Below are 24,150 nucleotides of genomic sequence, written 5' to 3'. Positions count from 1 at the left end.
TGGAATTGCAGATACGTGTTTTTTCCCCCCAATTCTTAAAACAAAAACAAAAGACTAGGCTCTCAAGCAGATTTGCTAAGGCACAATACAAGAAATGTGACAATTCCATAGTCCTTCCTTTAGTTAATACATGAGAAAATATTACTAATACATTTATTTTCTACATCTTGTCCACTTTTAATTCCTTAAATACATAAATACAAGTCACAATATCCAAAGGAAGTTTCATTTACAAAGAGCTCAATTAAGAAATGATGAAGAAATGGTGATTTGTAGGGAATTGGCACTTAAACATTGGTAATGTTTAGGAAACATCTTTAAAACTTGGTAAGAATACCATGATTAATTTTATATAAAGAGTGGCCATGGTTTGGATGGGACTTGGTATAAGGTGTTAAAGATGATTTGCTTATACTAGGTGATATATTTTTTGTGTGGATATAATCTTTTGGATCAGTTTTGTTCAAATTTTCTGATAAATTGCATTCTTGACCTAAAGTCTAGAAATGCTAGAATTAACTACGATCACCATTTGTAGAAGAGCTAAAGTTACCAGCCCCAAGTGGGAGAACTCTAAAAGTAGGCTAGGTGGCAGTGCTTCTTACTCAAATTAATTTAATATTCCCAAGGCTTTTAAGAAAAAAAATTCAGATCATCCTGTGCTTTCCCACCACTAACCTTATAATGAAACTGAAAGCAGCTGTGAAATCATGATTTCATTTCACGAGTTTCATCCTCACTCTCTCAAACCTCCATCCTCTTAGGGTGACAAAGGAAGTACCCAGTAACATTGGTCAGTGGTTAATGTTGGGGAAAACAAGGACCTCGCACACCAAGACTGGCCATGCTTTCTTCTCCTGCTGGCTATTCAAATGGGCAAGATCTGTCGGGCTTGCAGGAACAAAATTGAGTCAATAATCTTCACTACGGATAGCATCTGTGCTATTGTATTTTGGGCACAAAAATGTTTTTCAATATGAGTAAGGTACACTGTAGTTTAAATTTAGCTGCACGTTAAGTGCTGACAGTTATTATTAGTGGACAGGGGAAGCAGGAATAAAAAGAAATTTAAGTCTTCCAGGAAATAAAGCATGCTTGCTTGCTTTAATATAAGTATCTGATGATAGATAAGTAAGGGCTAAGTATCTTAGAGTTTCAGGGCCAGTGTTCGTTCAGCAAACACTTATTGAATACCTAAAATTTCTTCTTCTTTTTTTTTTTTTAAGTAAGCTCTACACCCAGCGTGGGGCTCGAACTCACAATCCCGAGATCAAGAGTTGCATGCTCTACCAACTGAGCCAGCCAGGCACCCCCTAATAATTTCCTTTTATTTCATTAATGTATGTTTGTCCTATCAGCAAGGATTTAAAGTGGCTGAAACCTATTATACCCCCAAGCTTTGCTCTAGGTATTGAAAACAAGGAATAAGATACATTCTTTGCCATCATGGATCATATTTCTTGGGGGTATTAATTTCCAGGGAAATAAACTCTTGCTCTCACCCACTGGATTTGAATAGAAATTACTCCCATTTCAAATAAGAAATATATTACATAAAAAAAAATTCTCAAGAGTTCTGAGTCCTGCCAATAATGCAGGAATGCTGAGAGTGGGGAAAGAACCAAATAGGAAAAAAAAAAAAAACCAAAAAACTGTCCAGGTAATATTTAATATAAGTGAAATGCAAAATTTTGGTAAGAAATAACTAGTATTATGTTTACAAGAGTGTCAAAGGGGGTTTAATGCCCCCCCAAAATATCTTAACTTCTCGTTTGACCTATCGTAACAAGTACATTTCTTATTCTTTCACAATAAAGTCACAAAGCAAGCCACCAGACTCAAAAGAAAGCGTAGCTCTTAATATCATGTGACATCTAATTTATGTTCTAATAGTAATACTATGTGTTGGTAAAATGAACTTACTTTTAATATTTTCACATTATTGATAACACAGACAAGGATTTTTGTGACCACACACACACAATCCAGGTCCAGAGAGGCAAACTTAGAATTTACACACCAAAAAGGTAATTTGCCTGTGTTTTCTATGTAGACTATTAACAAAACACTAGTTCTAAAAATATATAGTATTATATTCCCCAAACCCCTAAATGCTACCCATAATTAGTTTCCCAAAAATAGTAGTGGGAAAGCAAATTTGATGAAATCAAGGTGATAGATTTTTTAAAATTAATAATAATTTGCTTGCTGAATGTAGATAGCATGGAAGGATTTTCCTAACCTTTGGTTTAAAAAAAAAAATCCAGGTAAAAGCACAAAGGCAATGAGAATTAACTAAGGTGGGGGGAAAAAGTTCAATAAGCAATACACATGTGATGCCAGCAGGTGAGGCAGAGATCTTGAGAGGGTACATGAGCGCTGACCTTGGGTAAGGAAGGTGCCAGAATGACCTTCACTTAGCCAGCTCTTCAGCCCATCTTGACGTTTCTATGAGGAATCTCATGTGCCTCTCGTACAACAGGGGAAGGGCTATGCCTCACTTGACAAAGACTTCCAGGGAACCCCACTGTATTTCAAAGAGCACACAAAACCACTTATCAAAGAAAAAAACAACTAGAGTTAGAGAGTCCTATTACTATTGAGATGAACCTATATGCAGATGGGATCTTGATAGCCATCCAGCCCAAATCCAATGTCCCTTTCAGAGCATCTGGGACGGATGATTATTTTAACCTTTGTTTGGGCATTTGCCACAACAGGAAATTTTACTGCTCGAGTCTATTTCTCTTTAGAACCACTCTTATTAAAAAATTCTTTCTTATGTTGAAGCAAACATCTGTCATCTATAAAGTTCCTCTTTGTTCCTATTTTTGCCCTTTTTGAAGTTACACAGGGTAAGTCTAATTCCTCTCCTTTTTTTTTTATAACTCAACAGAAATTTCAAGGCAGCTATATTATTTTATTCTCTCCTATTCTATTCCCCTCTTCCTTGTATCATCAGACCCTTCACAACCCTGGTAACCTGCCTCTGGACGCAATTTATTAATGTCTCTCTTAAACTATGGTACCCAGAATTGAACTCAACCCTCCATCCAGATGTGGACTGACCAATGCAGCATGCAGGGCTCCCTGGGCTTCTGTTACCACAGGCTGAATGCACTGACTTTGTGAACGGTCATGATGCACTCCTGATTCAATGGTGAACTCCTATTTTGACATGAACTGCTATGAAACTAGGACTTTTCAATACCCTTCCCATCAACATACATGTAAGTAATACCTCTCTGTATTTAGAGGGCTGCATTTAAGCAACTAGAATATAGTTTCTCATTAATGTCTACTGAATTTCATCCTTTTAGTTTCAGTCTTATGTTCAGGTAGTTAAGAAAAATGGAATGATGTCTATATTCTAGTGTCAGTACATAGTTATAATTCAATGAATATTCACTGAATAAATTAATCCTAAATCTGCCAGTCGAGGCTGGATATATCGTTTATTTCTCTGTGTCATCTGACAAATCTCACAAGCATGCTTTCAGTCCCCTTACTCTCTTCTTCATAGGAGAAACAGGCAGATAGAACGTTCCTGTAAATTGTTGAGCAGGTGTCCCATTTGGGATGGCCAATATAGGTCCGTGTATGGTAAGAAAACACCAAGATACAAGTAAGAAGTGGAGATATAGAATGTAAACGGGAACCTATGAAGGGAAAGAAGACTGAGTATCCCAGACTCTTGGAATTGGAACTTAATGTTCCCAACATTAGAAAAATATGGCTTTCCCCCATCTCTACCCTAGAGACTTCTGCCTTGTAGATCTGTTACAATACTGTGATTATCAAACTCTGAATTTTGGGGAAAAGCTCATGCAAGCTCAGTTTTAAAATAGCTTTTAAAATGATCTTTTCCACTTTATTTCCTGTAAATTCTGAGTTAAAGAGACATGCAACTGTCTATAGGCTTGAGGTATAACAAGAGCTCCCAAATGCTCCTGACAAATGCCTGAGGTATAATATATATAGATAGATAGATCTATTTGTTTCAGGAATCGGAAATGGCCTATATTTTTCAGTGTAAATTTGAGAATTCACTGAGATTGAAAATGTCTCCTGAATTGAATATAATCTTACAATTAATGTCCCTTTTCCCCCAGAATGAAGAAAAATAAGCTCAATTTTGCTTTCCCTTCCATAGCCACCCTTTGCAGAATGTGGGGCTAATCACAGAATAAAAAAGTATCCTATTGTGCCTTTTTTCCATTGTGTATTGTGACTCAGGGTGGTGAACCCTGGGACTAGAGAGATGGAAAAAGTGTTTCCATCAAAACAATCCAAAACTGGGAGGGAAATGTCTTGAAAACTTTTGTTGCATAGTGTTAACATTGAAAGAATGGAGACACATACCCAAGCCTAGGAGACCCAAAGAGGAAATGTGTTCTGTACCTCTTCTGAACCTTTTCTAGAGGGCGTGACAGAGGGGGATTCTCAAGACTGTGTTTTCTAGAAAATCATGGAAGTGACAGATGGACACCAGAAGGAAATCCTGCCAACACTGATGTGGAAGGTTCTCTTCCTGACTCCAGTAGTCACAACAAGCCACACTCAAGTACTACAAGAGAAACAGAGCAAAGAGAGGGAGGCTTAATTAGACAATAAGCTCCCAAAGTCAGGGGAACCAGCTGCTTCAGGCACATCAGAGGCTCTCCAACGCAATCACCTCAAGGTTTCCTGTTAGATTACAGGTAACTACACACAGGAAGGTCCAATATACTGTTCCCAGCACAGAGTAGCCATGGTGGGTACTGCCTTAAACTCCGGCTGCTCAGGAAGACATCCTATCATGACGCTTGGGTCAGGCCCCCTTGCAAGAGGGCTTCATCACTGGACCCCACACTCCTTGGGATTTTCCATTTCATCTCCTTCAAAGTCCGGCTTCAAACTCTTCTTTTGCTCAATTTCCACCTGTTGAGAGCAGAAGTTGGAAAGAAATATCAGAAAGAGGAGAAAAACATCCCAGTAAGAAATAATCGCAAAGAGAGTACCTCACCAGGTTCTCTGAGATTCCCTGTAATTTTGTCACTGTTTTGGGCTTTAGCCACATTGGAGCTACTGGCCCTGAGGACGTCATGATTCTCTGCACATGCTCTTCACTCGATCTGGAATTCCCTCTTCCTCACAGTCCACCTGGAAAATTTTTATTCTTTGCCTTGCACAGCTGCTCAAAGGTCACCTCTTCTGTGAAGCTGTTCTCAACTCATTAGGGAGTTCGGTGCTCCTCCTACGCATATTTCCACGTCCCTGGTACACGTGCCCAGCTCCAGCATTCCACAGGCTCCGTGGGACAGGGGCAGGCCCTCCTTTACTACTGTATCCCCATAATGCAGGCATGCAGCAGGCAAGCACAAAGGTTTACCAAATGAATGGATTCTTTTTCAGCCGGCTGTTTATACTATTACTTTATTGCTTTACAAAGTCTCCAAACTGGTAAGTACGGTAGTGTTTACAGTTCTACCGGTGTTTTCTGTAAAATACTGTAGCTGTAACTGTAAAGGGATTAATAAATTCATCTTGCCTTGAAAGAGACACACACTGAAGCCTTTGACAAGTCAGAAAAGAAATACGTTAAGCAAGAGAGTTTCACAATTAAAGCTGTTCCTCTCTTTACCACTTTGGATATTTATGATGAAGGAAACAAAACAGTTGACTAGGGTCATGCTTGATGAAAGTGCTATTTTTTTTTCCTGGCCACAAGATGGAGTATTTGTTCTTTTTGGTAGTTTAAGATTTTCGATTATAGCCCAGTGACCAGGTCATATGTGTCCTGACTTTACTTAGATCTACTTCATCAACTCTGAGGCTGAAATATATGCTTTGGGTTAGCACTTTCCTGAACTCCCCTCACTTTCCAAGTTCACAACTTCTGTAACATATATTATGAATGAGAATATAATATTATGATATACTCAATCATAATATTCATATTATATAATGTACAATTAATAATATATATTATACAATAATAATAATCCCTTTACCCCATGACTCTTTTGATGTTCATGATGACTGAAAGACATTATACTCTCCTCTTTCGTCTGCCTCTTTATTTTTTTCCAACCTTTCTCTTGCTCACTAGATTAGTCATTCAAATCAGAGCAGACTCATCCACAGCCATGTGTGGTGTACCTCTCTCTAAGGCAGTAAGAGAACACCTTGCACTCATGGCAGGCGCTGCTAAAGGGAACAAGATGGGGGTGGGGGAGGAGGGGAGAGGAGCAAGCAAATGATCTTGGACACATTAGCCAGATGCCTCCCGAGGTTACCTTATAGCTATAGTGTGCGGAATAATTGACCCACTTCCTGATGTCAGTCTTGTCTTCCACGGAGATGGATCTTACAGTGGCTTTGGAGGCAGAAGTTGTGGGCATGCTGAACTCAACATTCACATGATTGGCAAATCCGGAAGGCACTTCCCGGTCAGAGCCAAGTTCAAGGTGGCAGAAGAAACAGTGTGGGTGACCAGAAGCTATGAAAGGAAAAGAATCTAGACATTAGGTTCTTCGGAGAGACGTGGAAGGAGAGGCCCACAGAGCCACCTCAATTACCAAGAAGGCCTGAAGACTGCCTGCCAGCTCAGCACTGGGCAGTCTTTCAGAGCGTCCAGTGCTGAGCAGAGGATTTACTTCCACAGAAATCACACTGCCCGTGCCTCAGACCCTTTGAGAGAACTATCTCATTGCAGTAGCCTTGTATCCTAGCAATAAAACCCACAGCCTGAAAAACGGGTCATTCTGCCCGCTGAGGTCAGGGCGATATGGGAACCCAGCACCAATGCCAGAAACAGAGGCACAGATCTGGAGATCGGCAGAAAGGAGTAAAAGGGAGCAGCACTTAGCACCGAATAAAACATCAATGACAGCCACGTGGAGCAAAGGAATGGGTTCCCTTGGAAAGATGAGTTTTCTCAACAGCATTTCGTGTTTTTGCAAAAATGCTTTGGCACGTTTTTGTGGGTGGATGGCACATGTAAATGACGAAGCCCTTATAAACAGCGTAGATGCATGAAGGGTGTGCATGGTGCACTGGGTAGGACACAGACTAACAGGGCACTGCGTGTGGCTCCTAGCGCTCCTGCAAAGTGGCGGAGATCCTGCACCCAAGTCTTTTGTTCTCCTCGCCTCAAATCCCGATTTGGAAAGTGGAGAAATGGAATGGGTAGTAAAGGACAGTGCCAGGCATAGTCCCTTCCTGCTCTTCAATTCTATCCATCTATGGCTAGTTCTACTGTACTTGGATGGAAAACTTAAGGATTTCCATTTGAGGGTTGTTATTAGATGTCTGAGTGAAGAGAGAGATCAGTTCTGTGGCTATACCCTCTGAAAGCATGGTTTGCTGAGCACTCTGTACTGTCTCAAATGCTGCCCGCACACCCTCTCCCTGCATCTTCGTAACAATCCCTTGAGGTCATAGCCATTGCATTCTACAGATGAGGCCACAACAAAGGCTTTGGGAGGGAAAGCGAACTAGCCAAGGTCAAAGCTGGAAAGTGGCAGACTGAGGACTGAACCCAAGCACTCTGACTCCAAGGTGTTTCAACCACTCTGAGTCACAGCCTCCCATAGGGTCCCCAACCTCAAGACCAGGTTGGCAGGGTGACATGAGTGGAGAAGTGAGCTGTAGGACCCCCATACAGCAACTTGCCATGGATAAACAATGTGACATGGCTTTGACTTCATTATGTAATAGCAATGGCCTTTAGTTATCTGAGCTTCCCCAAATAAACAATTCCAATTTTCTTTACTGGCCTGGGCAGGACTTTTTAATCTCAGAGAGTGAGGACATACACACCCGCTCTCCAAGGAAAACATTACAGAGTGAAGTATTTGTTTTGCTCTACTTCACAAATAACATTTTTCAGTGGTTATTTCCAAAGAGTAATACTCTGGGAAACTGAGAAATTTGCACTGGCTTCTAGCAAAGAAATTTTAAGTTGGATACACATAATAGTAAAAATTACATTATCTAAAATGAATCCATGTGATTTTTTTTAAAATTACATTTGTAATTACATAGCTATCCGTTACATTTATTACAGGCCAGAGACTGTCCTGAACACTTAAAAGCATTATCTAATTTCTTTCTTAATGAGCTAGGTATTAATAACCCTCCTCTGTAAATGAGGACAGTAAGATTTCTTTGAGAGGTTTAAGTAAATTGCCTGAGGTCACACAGCTACTAAATTGCAGCACTCGGAATAAAACTCAGATCTGATGCCGAATTATGTCCTAAACTCCTCTCTGTGTATTGCTATAGATTTAGATCACTATAAATTACAGAAGAGTTTCTTACTTTAATTCAATGGCAACTTGAACAACAGTTTTACCTAACTACCCTTATTTGCACATTGTTGGAATAATGAGAAATCATTACTTTCCATAAAGCTGACCTCTCCGCTCACCCCTCCAAAGTATATTCACAGCAAACTCTATGAATGTGGCATTCTTTCGTGATTCCCAGCATCAACTAATGGATGTGTAGGGCTGGTGGACAGGTAGGAAAGTGCAATCCTGAGAGCTAGTATAATTTATGGTAATGAACTAAGTGAGCCTACACATTTTGTCATCTTCCTTGATGAAGGTGAGAAAATTTAACATTAAAATTCAGATTTCCAGGGGCGCCTGGGTGGCTCAGTCGTTAAGCGGCTGCCTTCGGTTCAGGTCATGATCCCAGAGTCCTGGGATCGAGCCCTGCATCGGGCTCCCCGCTCGGCGGGAAGCCTGCTTCTCCCTCTCCCACTCCCCCTGCTTGTGTTCCTGCTCTCGCTGTCTCTGTCTCTGTCAAATAAATAAATAAAATCTTTAAAAAAAAAAAATTCAGATTTCCATTTTCCATAAAAGGCAAACTATATTGAAATTGTTTTCTCTTGGTCTAATATTAGAGAACTGGAGTTCCAGCAAAGAAAGCTACCTATGCAGGACAGAATGTTTTGTTTCCTGGCAGATGATCTGGGCAAGCAGTAGGACTTGTTCTGGTACCTTCTAGGATTAAGAAAAGCTCTAGGGATCAGGGTGAGAGAGGTCCTTGAATAGCCCGGTGGGAAGGCAGGGGTGGCTGTACGTGAACACGGCTGGGCTGGACCTGCCAGTTTAAACCATGCTGGACTCCAGCGGCAGCTTGTTAATTGTTTGGCGGCTAGACAGCTGCAGCGATCAGGGGTGCTGACCTGCGGTCCCATGCTGCCTACGGTCTGACTGCCCTGCCTGCTGGGGGCTAGAGGACAGGACCACCGCAGGCAGGAGTAAGCATGCAGAGGTTCTGCTCTCCTTTACTGTAAATGGAGGGGTGAGAATCATGAAAAATCACCTGTAAAAGGCACCTTCCCAAAGCTGTCTGAAGACCAAGATGAGCTCAGAAAAGGGATGATAACTAATGGAGGGCACACTGGATGGGGAGAATAGGAGCTGGTCACAGGGAGCAGTGGCGATGCTAAGAACCTGCCATCTAACTGCAATTCAGATCCTGTACATCTCAAGTTTCCAGAAAAGGGTCTTACCAATTTCCTGAATCTATCCAGAAATATACCATTGGCCAGGAGTAGTATAAGAAGACCTTTCTGGGTGTGTGTGTGTGGGGGGGGGGTTGTTACTAAAAATATATAACCAGGATGCCTGGGTGGCTCAGTTGGTTATGCATCTGCCTTCAGCTAGTGTAATGATCCTGGGGTCCTGGGATCGAGTCCCTGCATCGGGCTCCTTGCTCAGCGGGGGGCCTGCTTCTCCCTCTGCCTGCTGCTCTCCCTGCTTGTGCTCTCTCTCTGACAAATAAATAAAATCTTTAATAAAATAAAATAAAAATGTATAACCATGAACAGCAAAAGCAGTGATAGGGGGGTAGCTTAAGTGAGAAACATTCCCAAAGATCCTTATGCTGTCCTGTATTTCAAAAATCTTTCACAGGGGCGCCTGGGTGGCTCAGATGGTTGAGCGTCTGCCTTTGGCTCGGGTCATGGTCCCAGGGTCCTGGGATCGAGCCCCACATCGGGCTCCCTGCTCCGCGGGAGGCCTGCTTCTCCCTCTCCCACTCCCCCTGCTTCTCCCTCTCCCACTCCCCCTTCTCCCCCTCCCACTCCCCCTGCTTCTCCCTCTCCCACTCCCCACTCCCCCTGTTCCCTCTCTCGCTGTGTCTCTCTCTGTCAAATAAATAAATAATTTTAAAAAAATCTTTCACAAATAAAGGTTCCAGTAATCAGGGAATACGTTTGCAATACATAAGCTGCATTTCCTTGGCCTTGAGGCTACTGAGCACTAACCTGCTGGGACGCATTAAGGCAAGTGTTTGCTGAAGACCTACATGTTCCCTTGTCTTGCACCCATTTCCCCCTTTCTTTTGGTAACAATCTTTCCCCCCACCCTTGCTTTGGGAAATAATCTTCCCCAGCACTGCATGTCAGTCAAAATGTGCTATCCTCCCCTTGACTCCTGAGCCAAGTGGCACAAGGACAGAAAATGGCTTGTGATGATTTATCCCAATGGCTGCAGCCTGAGGAGACATCTCAGTTCTGCTTCCAAGAGCTATCCTATGTAAGCCTGCATGCTCATCCTTTCCAACCTTTCCTTCAGTTCCCTGAGCCACCCTCCAACAATCTTTTTTTCTCAGTTGTCTTTGCTGCTTATAACCCAAACCCCCTCATACAGTACTGTTAAATATCTGAGAGAAAGAACTTTGAAACAAATGAGATAGATGTGTACACACTGAGAAAACTGCAAATCTCTCTTCTCTTAGAGGAAATTCTTTCACGTTTGTGTCTATCTGGTGTCCTCCACTAAGAGGCAGCTTGGTTATTGAGAAAAGACCCCTGGATGTGGGTTTGTGACTTCAGACAAGTCATGTTGCTCCCGGTCCTTAATTTTCTCATCTCTAGAAGGAAGAGGTTTGACTGAGTTATCCCCAAGGCGCCTTCCACCTTGAAGACTCAGTAATTCCATAATGAAGTGATCTGAATCCATGCTTCACAAACTGAAGGGCCAAACATTCCGATTAACATAAGCCTGAGGCCTTGTCTTTTAGGATGTCAAGTCTCCAGCAGGTTCAACAGTAACTTGCCCCCTTCCACCTTACTTCTCTTCTCAAGGGCTTCTGTGCCAAAGGAGAGTTCAGGGCTTTTCCTTTCCTCCGTCAGTTCAGACGGGTTCCGTGGCTGAGGTAGAAATCACAGTGCTATCACCAGGAGAATACAGTGCCGATTTCGGGAGAAATGAATAAGCAAGCACAGAGAGGAAGACTTTGTTTTTAAAAATCCTGTCAGTTTAGAAACGGGGGTGGGAGTGGGGGTGTCTGGCAAATCCAGCCGCAAACACAGAGGTCCCATTGTCTCTTCATTTTGCACCACTACACCCAGCGTCTGGCACAGAATGCCCCGGTGTGTGTGTGCACGGCTTGGACGGCCTGGGGAGGTGGCCAGACCGTCCTGCCTCTTGCAGTCACATCACGTCCCATGCCGGGTAGGATGGCACAGCCACACTTGGCACAGGAAATGAAGACTCCAAATGTACGATCGGGGTTTAATAGTGAGAATGGAAGAAGAGGATTTGCGTAAGAGAAGGACATCTCCGTCAAGAGTTCTTCCAAAGCTTACCCTTTCCGCTTGGCTAGGATAGCTACTTTCGTTAACAAATGGGCGAAGTTTACAATAAACAAGAAGAGAAGTGGTTTAACGGACCATAGGATCACGGGCTTACTGCCTGTCACTGGGGTCACTCAGACTTACTCTAAGAAATAAGGCTATTACAGCTGGCTGGATTACTCTCTGGTTTTGTCATTTCATTAAACTCACTGGACCCCCGAGGAAAGTCATCGCCTTCTGTGCTCACTCAGGCAGAACAGCATCCCCGATAGCTGTGAGCAACCCAGCTCGGGCCGGTAAGCTTGCTTTCTTTGTTTCAATCAAACATACCTTCCTTTACTTTGTGTCTGATAGAATTTCAGCCCTTTTGGCCTTTCTGGTCCTGGCCAGATCTTCAGTCTGATCAGAAGCCCTTTGTCCTCTTCCCCATCCTCAAATCCCAACTCTGAGTTGGAGATGTTATGACCGACAGGTCTCGCACAGGGAGACTGGAATTGTTAGTCTGACTCCTCACCTGTAGTGTATATATGACTGGCCCCTTTACCTACTCAAGGCAGTGAGAAAGATACCTCTTCAGAATCCAGAGACTTTCTAGGATCTAGAAATAGACAGCTTCCGGCATCACAGGTAATACTTGAATGAGTCAGAAAAAGAATACAAATTCATAAGCTGCTATGCAAATCTGCTTAGCAGCTCAGCTGAGAAGAATAACGCAGAGTTTTCTAGAAGTAGGATAATAAGGGAGTGAGAAAACGGAGTGAACTAGGTCATTCGTGTTTCTTACTTACTTTTTGCTCAAGTATTTTTGCTTCTCTGGTCCCACTTCTCCGTTAACCTTATTTCTGTCACACAACAAAACCCAGCCCTTCATAGGGGAACAGAATGCAGAACTCTGACCCCAGCTCTCGTGTGACCATGTGGCAGTTTTCACAGAAGAGAAACCACTACCTACCTGAATTTTTGTCAGGCAGTCGGTTTATCCTCCACACAATGGAGTTGAAGGCATGTTCGTACTTGGCAGTTCCCAGAGTTACTCTCATGACAGGCTCAGAGCCAGACATACTAGTTGAGCCAAAACTCGCCCCCCGGTTCACTTTGGCTTTTAAAGACTTTTCCCCCAGGACGCTTTCCCTGCGGAAGTTTTTCACCCACTCACTGGGCACAGGGTAACGAACCATCACATTCTCACAGGGAACCTGAATGAGCGGGTCTCGGTTAGAGGAGAAGCCGGCTGACATCCTAAGCCAGCTCTGCACCTCCACCTCTGCCCCGTTGATGCTTGCTGCTGTCCTGAGTGTGAAAGGCAAGGTCTTCTCCGCAAATACTGTCCTGAACCGCATGAGCTCAAACCGGCAGGCATCCAAAGGGTTGAACAGAATAACCCGTGAGTTGTTGAATACATCCTCATCCACACACCCATGAAAACGGCACTGATGGAGCTTGATCCACTTTGTGGTGGTGGTGGGCATGATGTCTTGCCGGGAAACTATTTCGTTCCCTTTGACGAGGACATCGTTGAGGCCCAGGCGGCACTCTGCCAGCCCAGAGAGGAAACTCAGAATGTGGATCCGTGTCAAGACATGGTGCTGGAGAATCTGGTTGTCTCCTTTGCTCACAATGCCAGAGAATTCATCCTTGACATCCACAGTAATCTCCTCTTCAAGGTAGTTCAAGCCAACTGTGCTCAAGTCCATTGACAACACTGGCAGGTTCATGAGCTGGTCTTGAACAGCGCAGATGAAACTCAGGAAGTCATCATAATTGGTGGTGCCCAGCTTAATCACTTGTTCCCTCTCTGCCGTGTGGGCCACAGCAGGTTTGGGCTGGTATTTCTTCTTCTCCTTGTAGGTGACACGGTCTATTCGCAAGCTGTGGATCCTGCCATTCTCGTCATAGTTTTGGAGCCGGGGTTCCGAAATTTCATGGCAGATCTCCAGCTTGAACTCACGGAACGGTTTTTCTAGACCCTGCTCATAATACAGCTGCAGGTAACCACTGTCTGTCAGTTTGATGTAGATGGGTCCCCAGTGCCTAGATGACATGATGTTTTTCTTCTCAGGGATCCTTAGCATCATTGGCCACCCATCCCTGGGCTGGGACAGTGCTGAACCAGGTGGGTGGTCATCTAGTTCAACCCAGGCTATAGGGTCATCATCTGGTAATGTCACACTGCCTAAACGATCAGGATCATCAATCTGGAGTTGTTTGAGTTTTTCAACAGCATCAGAGTGGGACTGGTTTTTGCTTGAGTCATCAAAACTGATGGCATCCTGATAGATGACAATGAGAGAATCTCTTTGGCTCTTGCCTGTGGCACTGGAAATGGAACTGTTTTGGGAGCGCCTCTCCTGCTCCTCAAAGAAAGCAATGAAAGGGTTGATAGGGGAGGGTTGGACATCCTGCAGAGTCTCATTCAGGAAAGGATTGGTTGCCCTCCAAGGTGGAGCCTCGGTTACGGAAGGTGGATGGTTTAAGGATGAGATGTCCAGCTTCTGAACTTTGGAAAAGTTCATCAAAGTGCTCTTGGGACGTTCCCTCTTCTTAAATGACCCAGCTGAGTGATGAGGCACATCTGGGATCACAGATGCAACAGGTGGTGGGTTTGGCTTCAGGGGAGAGGTGACTGGTGGCAAAGGGCAGCTGACCTCATTGTCATCAAAAGTGACCCAGCTGGGGAAACGAGCAGAGGTCAGTGGAGTGGCAGGATGTCCATTCATGGCTGGACTACAGGCCTGCCAGCTGATGGCCTCCATCTCTACCTCTTCATCTTCCTGGACTGAGGAAGAACTGTCTAAAAGAAAAAGGAGAACATATGAGGGCTGCTATTCAGGGCCTCTTAGAAGTTTGGGAAACTGAGGTATGGGAGTGAAGGATGACTAGAATTTTATCTGGAAATTCCAAAGCAGCTCATTACCTGTGTCAAGTGCTAGTTTGGGCACAGATCTTATAATTTTGTAATAAGCACAGCACAGGGGCCACACATCAAATGCAGTAAGAATTCAAATGGGTCTATCGATATAGAAGCACCGATAGGACCAAGGTCCCTTGTAGTTTAACTCTTATACATTCTCCCTTTGATAGAAGTTTCTAGAATAGATGTTGTCCTTACTATGCTCTAAGGTATACAATAATTTTTAGACATTGAAAACCACCTCCTACATAAAATGATACAAAGCTGATCTCATCTCATTGAACAAAACAAATTATCTGTTCTAAGTGATTGCAAATAATGTAATTGGAGGGATTTTTGCCCAAATGTGATCAATAAATATTAAAGACAAATTATTAACACCCTTAAGATGAAATAAGTTCATACAAGTGAATAAGAAGACTATAAAAACTCCAATAGAAATATAGACAAAGGACATATACAGATAGCTCAGGAGAGAGAAACTAAAAATGTCTAATAAGCATGTGAAAAAGTGTCCAATCTCACTAGTAATAAAAAAAATGTAAATTAAAAACAATCAGTGATTTTTAAAGTTTTTAGTCTTCAGTGAGGGTAAGGGTACCATGATATGAACAGTAAACAGAACTTTAATGGGACTGTAAGTTGCTATAAACTCTCTATAAGTCATTTGGCAATTTGTATTAAGGGTTTTACAAATGTGCATAAACAGTAACTTTGTAATTTTGCCCTAGGGAAATAAATCCAAATTGTGAACCAAGTTTTGGGTAAATGTTAAGAAACTAGGGTATACAATAGAATAATACCTAGCCATTAAAACATTTACAAGTACACAGTAACATGAGAAAACACTCATAATATAATCTCTTCTTTTTCCTCTAAAATACTTTTCCATCTTGGGCTTATTTATCTTATGGGGGGAAAGGGGGGTTATTATAAATAAAACTCCACCTTAGCAGGGCCTTCAAGGGAGGTGATACAGGACTTGAGTTTCCATGTGGGAAAGAGCCAAACTTTTCAGGTAGCATAAAGACCCTGTGTATCTGCTGGGATTGTGGAAAGGGAGGGGGAAATTGAAGCCTTTAGCAAGGAGTGGACTGTGATGAAGGAATGGCACAGAAAACAAATCTGTGTCTGGCATATAGTAGATACTCGGTAAAAGGTTTGTTGATTGACTAAGTGAGAAAAGAGACTTTGCATGGGGGCAGCTCTATTTTCTCTGTCCCTGGAGGAATGCATATTGGGATCTCTGCTACCATTCCACCCACTGTTTCTACTGCCAGTAATCTGGCATCAAAGAGAAATCAATTGATGCTCAGTGGTTGAGTCAAGTAGTTGAGTTTTCTGACCACCTCACTAAACCTTCACAAATATCTAACCAAACGAAATCAGCAATGCCATACGTAATTGCAAGTGAAATTACATGTGGATGGGATGGCTCGCTTGTTATTCATCTTTCCGAGTGTATTTATTCAAACAAAGAGTAATTCCCTCTATTGAAAACGTCACTTTGAAAACGTAGGCTAAGTATGTGAGCATGCATACACACATATCCACACTCACCCCAGATATATAATGGGTTAAAAAAGGTGTTTTCTGTAGGCACAGCAACTACAAAAGGATTTCAAAGCATTTTAAAATTAAAAATGAGACTTTCCTTCAAATTAATCATTAATCCACTTTTGCAGATGTGTGATTTATTTTCTGGAAAATGAAGGGAAAAGGGTCAGTAAACAACCCAGGTTTTTAGGATTTATATTTTATTATCATTATCATTTCTATTAATACTACTACTACTACTATTATTGTATCAAAGGCTAAAGGGAACAATGTGGCCCTGAGTAAAATATAATCACTTCCTTGGAACAGTAACTGATCCTCCCCAGACAATTGGAAAAGGAGTGCATCTCAAAACTCATCAATTATTTATGAAGCCGCTCTAAGGCACTTTTGTAACAGTACTGTTCCCACCCAAACAGCTTGGTATTGACCCAGACCCTGTACCAGGGATATCCTTTTTGCCTTGGGGCTCATCACCACTCCCTAGTTTGAACAAGCCGAAGTCCTTTTCCTTTGGAGGGTGCTTTTCTGCCAAAGCTGTTTATTCTTGCTGCCAAAGGATTCCCTTCTGTTGAGAATCTTGTCCCCAAAATAGCATTTCTCATTTTCCTCTATGAAGCCAAAAAAGAAAGGAGGGGGGGAAAAAAAAAAAGCCTTTGTTCCCACGGAACATAATTTTTTTTTACAATAAATTCCTTTCTAAATGAAGTTATTTAAAATCACACAGAGTCCTAGACAGTTTTGAAGCATTAGACTTGGAATACAATTTAAATGAAGTTTCTTTAAATCTGCAGGGAAAATTTTTAATTAAATTAATTTCTAGAGATTCTGTATTCTCTTTGACAGCCATTAAAAAGAATCAAAAGACTTTGTTAAAAAATATTCTCTCTGTTGGCAGTTTCATCTCCCATGATTACAATCCATTTTAAAAATCCATCATCTGGGGCAGTAGTGGGGCCTACGTCAAATTTCGGGAAATGAGATTTTCTTTCTACAAAATCATTTATAAAGAAAAAATGTCTTAATAAAGATACTTTTACAGATGAAAAGCAAAAGTGGTCTCTAGTTCACATGAAAATAAAGCATTTCTTGGGGTGAACCCAAGGACTGACAAATACAACTTTAAAAAATAATCCCTTATTAACACTGACTTCCTTATTTGTAAGCTCTTACTTTTCCATCATTTATCATTGACTGAAAGACATCTTCAGTTGTTTTTGCAAAGATTAGGTCATATATTTTCTGAGCCTCTTTTTTTAAAATTAATTAATTAATTTTTTTGATGTAGTGTTCCATGATTCATTGTTTGCGTATAACACCCAGTGCTCCATTCAATATGTGCCCTCCTTAATACCCATCACCAGGCTAACCCATCCCCCCACCCTCTCCCCTCTTAAACCCTCAGTTTGTTTCTGAGTCCATAGTTCTGAGCCTCTTTTTATTAAAACCTCTTTATTATATTATTCGAGACTTTCATATGTAAAAAAACAACTTACCTGTATGTAAAATTTCTGGAGGAAAATATTTGTATCATACATGACAAAAACTTGGTATCCTTTTTGTAATATGACAGTGTATTCTTAATACAAATGATACACCTGGGGCACCTGGGTGCCTCAGTCAGTTAAGCATCTGCCTTGGGCTCAGGTCATGATCCCAAAGTCCTGGGATGGAGCCCCAAGGCGGGCTCTCTGCTCAGCGGGGAGTCCACTTCTCCCTCTGCCTCTGTCCTCCCCACCGCACTCATGTTTTGCTCTCTCTCAAATTAAAAAAAAAAAAAAAAAAAATTCTTAAAAAAAAGATACACCCTCACCAAAAAATTAAATAAAATAAAATAGGGTAAGAACAGATAATTTGCTAATGAAGAAATATAAATGTCTAATAACCATTTGGGAAAGAAGTTTAACCTTATAAAACAATAAATACAATTATCTCTGTGTCAAAGAGACAAAAATTTAGTATGACTAATAATCATTATTTGTGACACAAAGGAATTTACACTCTGATGGAAGTGTTCAAAAAATCTTTCTGAGGGGCAATTTGAAAATTTGTATAAAAGTCTCAAAAAATGTGATCCAAAAACTCTATTCACAGGAGTGTAATCTAAGGAAAGAACAAGACAGGCATGCAAAGAGTATATAGTGGTATGTTTATCACAGTAATGTTTGTATCATAGAAAAATTGGAAACAGCCTAAATGCCCAATAATGGGAGACTGGTCATATTAAGTATCATACCCCGAAAACGGAATCCCATGCAGCTATCAAGACAATGCTACTGATGCATGTTTATTTACGTGGAAGCTGATCATGATATATATTGTTGAGTGAATAGTAAAGGGTACCTACAAACTGGAGTCAGATTGCCTTGGTTTCAATTGTGTACCAGCAGCTTATTAGCTAAATGACTTTGGGCAAGTTGTTTAATTTCTCTGCAACTCAGTTTTCCCTGAGAAAATATTAAATCCTACCTGGCGGGGTTGTTGGGAAAATACAGATGCTAGAATTGTGCCTGGCAAGTAATAAATGTTCAGTAGGCGTCAGCTGTTATTACTACTACTACTAGAATGGTACATTTTCATGATATAAAGCATACATGTATTAAAAAGTTTTGAAATATAATAGTTCATAATATTTTGATGTGAAAACAGATGTCTCCTATGGGGTAAGAGGTGATTTAAAAAATATTAAATCTGTATTAAAAATACTGTTTGCTGGGGCGCCTGGGTGGCTCAGTCGTTGAGCGTCTGCCTTCGGCTCAGGTCATGATCCCAGGGTCCTGGGATCGAGCCCTGGCATCGGGCGCCCTGCTCGGCGGGAGGCCTGCTTCTCCCTCTCCCACTCCACCTGCTCGCGTTCCCTCTCTCGCTGTCTCTCTCTGTCAAATAAATAAATAAAATCTTAAAAAAAAAAATACTGTTTGCTTACAAAAATAAAGAAATAAAAGGTCAAAACGCACCTTTAGCACTCCTGCTAATTAACCTCAGAGAAAGAAAACAGTTTAGCTGTAATCCATGTTGATAAAGCAGTAGTTAGATCTTTCCCATGACACTTATGACTGATGTGGCTGATACTGGAAACACTAAAGGTAGGGAGCGGGGAAGCCAGCAAATTTCTCCAGTAAGAAATAGGCAAAAACTAATTATTTTCAGAACAAAAGTAACAATCATCCAGAATTCCATTTTATTGACTTAATAAAATAAAGCCAAAGCCAAAAATCCAGCATAATTTTAATTACTATCTCTTCCACTTGCTACCTCCAAATTACTTATATTATGAGTTGGGCTGCTGCCAAACAAAAGCCATGTATAAAAATCAGGTTCTCATTCGACACTACGGGGACAACTGCTAGTACCTAAGAGCTTCCTAATGTCTTTACTGGTGCAAACAAAAAAAGAAATGGTGGTAGAACTCATACAGAATTCAGCAAAGTGGCAGGATATAAAATCAATGCAGCAAAGTGGCAGGATATAAAATCAATGCACAGAAATCAGTTGCAATTCTATACACTACCAATGAGACAGAAAAAAAGAGAAATTAAGGAGTTGATCCCATTTACAATTGTACCCAAAACCATAAGACACCTAGAAATAAACCTAACCAAAGAGGAAAAGGATCTGTACTCAGAACACTATAGAACATTCATGAAAAATTGAGGAAGACATAAAGAAATGGAAAAACGTTTCATGCCCATGGATTGGAAGAACAAATAGTGTTAAAATGTCTATGCTACCTAGAAACGTCTACACATTCAATGCAATCCCTATCAAAGAGCTTTTTTTCATCAACTTTTTTCACAGAGCTGGAACAAACAATTCTAAAATTTGCATGGAACCAGAAAGACCCCGAATAGCCAAAGGAATGTTGAAAAAGAAAACTAAAGTTGGTGGCATCACAATCCTGGATTTCAAGCTCTATTACAAAGCTGTAATCATCAAGACAGTATGGTACTGGCACAAAAACAGACACATAGATCAATGGAACAGAATAGAGAGCCCAGAAATGGACCCTCAACTCTGTGGTCAACTAATCTTTGAGAAAGCAGGAAAGAAAGTCCAATGGAAAAAAGACAGTTTCTTCAACAAATGGTGCTGGGAAAATTGGACAGCCACATGCAGAAGAATGAAACTGGACCATTTCCTTACACCATACACAAAAATAGACTCAAAATGGATGAAAGACCTACATGTGAGAAAGGAATCTATCAAAATCCTTGAGGAGAACACAGGCAGCAACCTCTTTGACCTTGGCAACAGCAACTTCTTGCTAGACACATCTCCAAAGGCAAGGGAAACAAAGGCAAAAATGAACTATTGGGACTTCATCAAGATAAAAAGCTTTTACACAGCAAAGGAAACAGTAGACAAAACCAAAAGACAACCCACAGAATGGGAGAAGGTATTTGCAAATGACATATCAGATAAAGGGCTAGTATCCAAAATCTATAAAGAACTTATCAAACTCAACACCCAAAGAACAAATAATCCAACCAAGAAATGGGCAGAAGACATGAACAGGCATTTCTCCAAGGAAGACAACCAAATGGCCAACAGACACATGAAAAAATGCTCAACATTACTTGGCATCAGGGAAAGACAAATCAAAACCACAATGAGATACCACTTCACACCAGTCAGAATGGCTAAAATTAGCAAGTCAGGAAATGACAGATGTTGGTGAGGATGCAGAGAAAGGGGAACCCTCTTACACTGTTGGTGGGAATGCAAGCTGGTGCAGCCACTCTGAAAAACAGTATGGAAGTTCCTCAAAAAATAGAAAATAGAGCTACCCTATGACCCAAGAATTGCACTACTAGATATTTACCCCAAAGATACAAATGTAGTGATCCAAAGGGGCATCTGCACCCCAATGTTTATAGCAGCAATGTCCACAATAGCCAAATTATGGAAAGAACCCAGATGTCCACCGACAGATGAATGGATAAAGAAGATGTGATATATATATATACAATGGAATACAACTCAGCCATCAAAAAAAAAAGAAATCTTGCCATTTGCAATGGTGTGGATGGAACTAAAGGATATTATGCTAAGCGAAATAAGTCAGAGAAAGACAATTATCATGTGATAATGGAATAAATAATTCCACATATGACCTCACCCATATGTGGAATTTAAGAAACAAAACAGAGGATCATAGGGTAAGAGAGGAAAAAACAAAACAAGACGAAACCAGAGAGGGAGACAAACCATAAGAGACTCTTAGGAAACAAACTGAGGGTTACTGGAGGGGAGGGAAGCAGGGGGACGGGGTAACTGGGTGATGGACATTAAGGAGGGCACGTGATGTAATGAGCACTGGGTGTTATATCAGACTGATGAATCACTGACTTCTACCTCTGAAACCTCTACCTCTGTATTGCACTATATGTTAATTAATTGAATTTAAATTAAAAAAGTGAAAAGAAAAAAAAAAAAGAAATGGAGGATTCTTTCAATGTTAGACCACAATCTATTTTAAGTTCCCCAAAGATTAAATTAAATGATTACAATGGTAGTCAAAGTCACTAATCTGAAGAAGTCATCAGAACTATGGGGGAAGATTAAGTTTCTATGATATTTTGAATACAGCAGATACTCTGTCATCTTCTTTCCCCATTTGTTAACCTAATGTGTGCATTCAATAACAAATGCAAAAAACTTACTGAGAGCTATTCATTGGAAGTTATTTTCAGTGGCAAGAACACATATTCTGAGATTATTGCAGTTTTCTCAAGATGAGACCATAGTCACCGTTACACAAGAGCATATACTGAAAGCCTCAGATGCAGAGCAGGCCCTTACATATTTGTGGATCGATCTATAGAGTAAAAAGAGGCACATGGAATTTTCAGGCTTGAAGAGATTTTAGAAATAATGAAACTTGACCCCTTCATTTTGCTGAGAAGACCAAGGCTCAGGAAGTTTAAGTGGACTGCCCAAGGTGACATTTAAAAAGTCCTACTTTTGGGCACCTGGGTGGCTCAGTTGGTTAAACGACTGCCTTTGGCTCAGGTCATGATTCTGGGATCAAGTCCCACATTGGACTTCCCCTGCTCTGTGGGGAGCCTGCTTCTCCCTCTCCCGCTGGCCGCCGTTACCCCTGCTTGTGATCTCTCTGTCAAATAAATAAATAAAATCTTAGAAAAAAAAAAAAGTCCTACTTTTCACCAACTCTGGTATTTTCTTAATGCTTGTTTGTTAAGCTAAAATCCTATTGCCTTTGAGATTGGCAAGAGTTACCTTGACCCACAGCTTTTTCAGGAGCATTGTTCAGTAGGGGAAAAGAAATTAAAACAAGGATTTACATCCATTTATACAAAGAAGCCTTTGGGCATAAGGTCAGGTGATGTCATCCCCTGATGTGTGAATGTGTAAGGGTGAGAGAAAAGTCATTCGTCTGAACTTTATCAAGGGAGCTTCTAACTGGGATAAAAAAAAGCTGAGACCTGCTTAGTCATCACAATACACTGATAAAGAGAGCCAGAGGGTTTGAGTCTATTCATCTGTACTTAGCATTCTCCGGGAGATAGGATGGATGCACTGATGCTGGTCAGAGATATCCTCAAAGTAAAGAAGCCGATTCATAGAACTACCACTTAACTATTTGACCAAATCCCTAGCAGGAGCATTTGACATTACATTCTAGTTTCTATTTGCTAAGAGGACCTAGGAAGCAGTATTGAGTTGCCCTGCCAACTCCCTCCCTGTTGATCAAGATGAGCTAACCCAACACATTTTATCTCCTTTTTGCTCAGAAAAGCAAGCATCAGACTTTAAGTTTGATGAATGTCCCAGGAACTTGTGTGTTCCTGATGAATCTGTTCTCTCTGGTTCTAAACCTTTGCTTCTGTTTTGCCCCTGCTCACTTTGCCAGTACTCAATCTTTGGATCCCTGCTTTTGGCTTCTTCCTCTAAGAACTAAACCTCCACTCAACTGGCTTACCGGTTCCCTGGCTTACTATGCCTTTCTGATATCACCTCCTCATGTTGTCTTAGATGAAGACGCTATTCTTCAACTCCCACCAGGGCAGAGATCTTATTGTAACACCTTGCTGTTGTCTGAGGGAACCACGTCCAGTTCCCCAGCAGAGGTCACAGGCAGGGAGCAGGGATAGATTCCAATATCTATAACAAACTGAAAAATCAACATTCTATTTTATAAATTAATCTCAACGTTTTATACATTAGGGTATATCAAAGACTTAACTAGTAATAAGGCCTGCTGAGAAACTTACCTGTGTTTTATTTATTTGTTATTGTCACAGCAAAAAGCCCCTGTATTTCCCTCTCATCCTTGACCATTTGAGCACACCAAAGAGGGGTGAACAAAAAGGGCTTTCTAGGGTGTAAGCCTTTTTGGATGGGCAATGAAGCTCTGCTTAATGGACCATAACATTCTTCTATGATGTCCTAAATAGACATTTTCCCAAGACAAATGGCCAACAGAGGGGTGCCTGGGTAGCTCAGTCGGTTAAGCATCTGACTTTGGCTCAGGTCATGACCTCAGAGTCCTGGGATCGAGCCCTGCCTGGGGTGCCCCACTCAGTGGGGAATCTGCTTGAGATTCTCCCTCTCCCTCTGCCCCTCCCTCCACTTGTGCTCTTTCTCTCTCAAATAAATAAAATCTTTTAAAAAATGGCCAACAGACATATGAAAAGATATTCAACATCACTAATCAACAGGAAAATGCAAATAAAAACCACAATGAGATAGCTATCACCTTACACCAGTCAGAATGGCTAAAATAAAAAAGACAAGTAATAAGTGTTGGCAAGGATGTGGAGAAAAAGCAACCTTTGTGCACTGCTGGTAGGAATGTAAAGTGGGACAGCCAATGTGGGAAACAGTAAGGAGGTTCCTCAAAAAATTAAAAATAGAACTACCATATGATCCATTAATTCCACTACTAGGTATTTACCAAAAGAAAATGAAAACACTAATTTGAAAAGATACATACACTGCTATGTTTATTGTAGCATTATTTACAATAGCTGAGATATGGAAGCAACCTAAGGGGTCTATAGATAGATGAAGGGATCAGGAAGATATCTCTCTCTCACACACACACACACACACACACACACACACACACACACACACACAC

At 41.2% G+C, this 24,150-nt stretch overlaps 1 protein-coding gene across 8 annotated transcripts in view; it reads right to left on the bottom strand.

The window, feature by feature from the left end:
• Positions 1 to 3,883: 3,883 nt before the first annotated feature.
• STON2 (stonin 2) overlaps positions 3,884 to 24,150 on the bottom strand; it is a 138,421-nt gene continuing 118,154 nt past the window's right edge. For 7 of the 8 annotated variants that reach the window (XM_034992297.1, XM_034992301.1, XM_034992300.1 and 4 more), the window contains 3 exons: positions 12,531 to 14,369; positions 6,279 to 6,481; positions 3,884 to 4,920 (listed from right to left, as the gene is read on the bottom strand). In XM_034992297.1, the coding sequence (XP_034848188.1) occupies positions 4,837 to 4,920; positions 6,279 to 6,481; positions 12,531 to 14,369 (2,126 nt within the window). In that variant the 3' untranslated portion in view covers positions 3,884 to 4,836. The remainder of the gene's footprint in view (positions 4,921 to 6,278; positions 6,482 to 12,530; positions 14,370 to 24,150) is intronic. The other variant, XM_034992303.1, reaches the window with a different exon arrangement.

Source organism: Mirounga leonina, unplaced genomic scaffold, assembly GCF_011800145.1.
Source record: "Mirounga leonina isolate KUSES-001 unplaced genomic scaffold, KU_Mleo_1.0 Mir_82, whole genome shotgun sequence".
NCBI lineage: Eukaryota > Metazoa > Chordata > Mammalia > Carnivora > Phocidae > Mirounga > Mirounga leonina.
The sequence above is the reverse complement of the archived record's forward strand: the minus strand, read 5'-3'. Positions and strand labels throughout refer to the sequence as shown.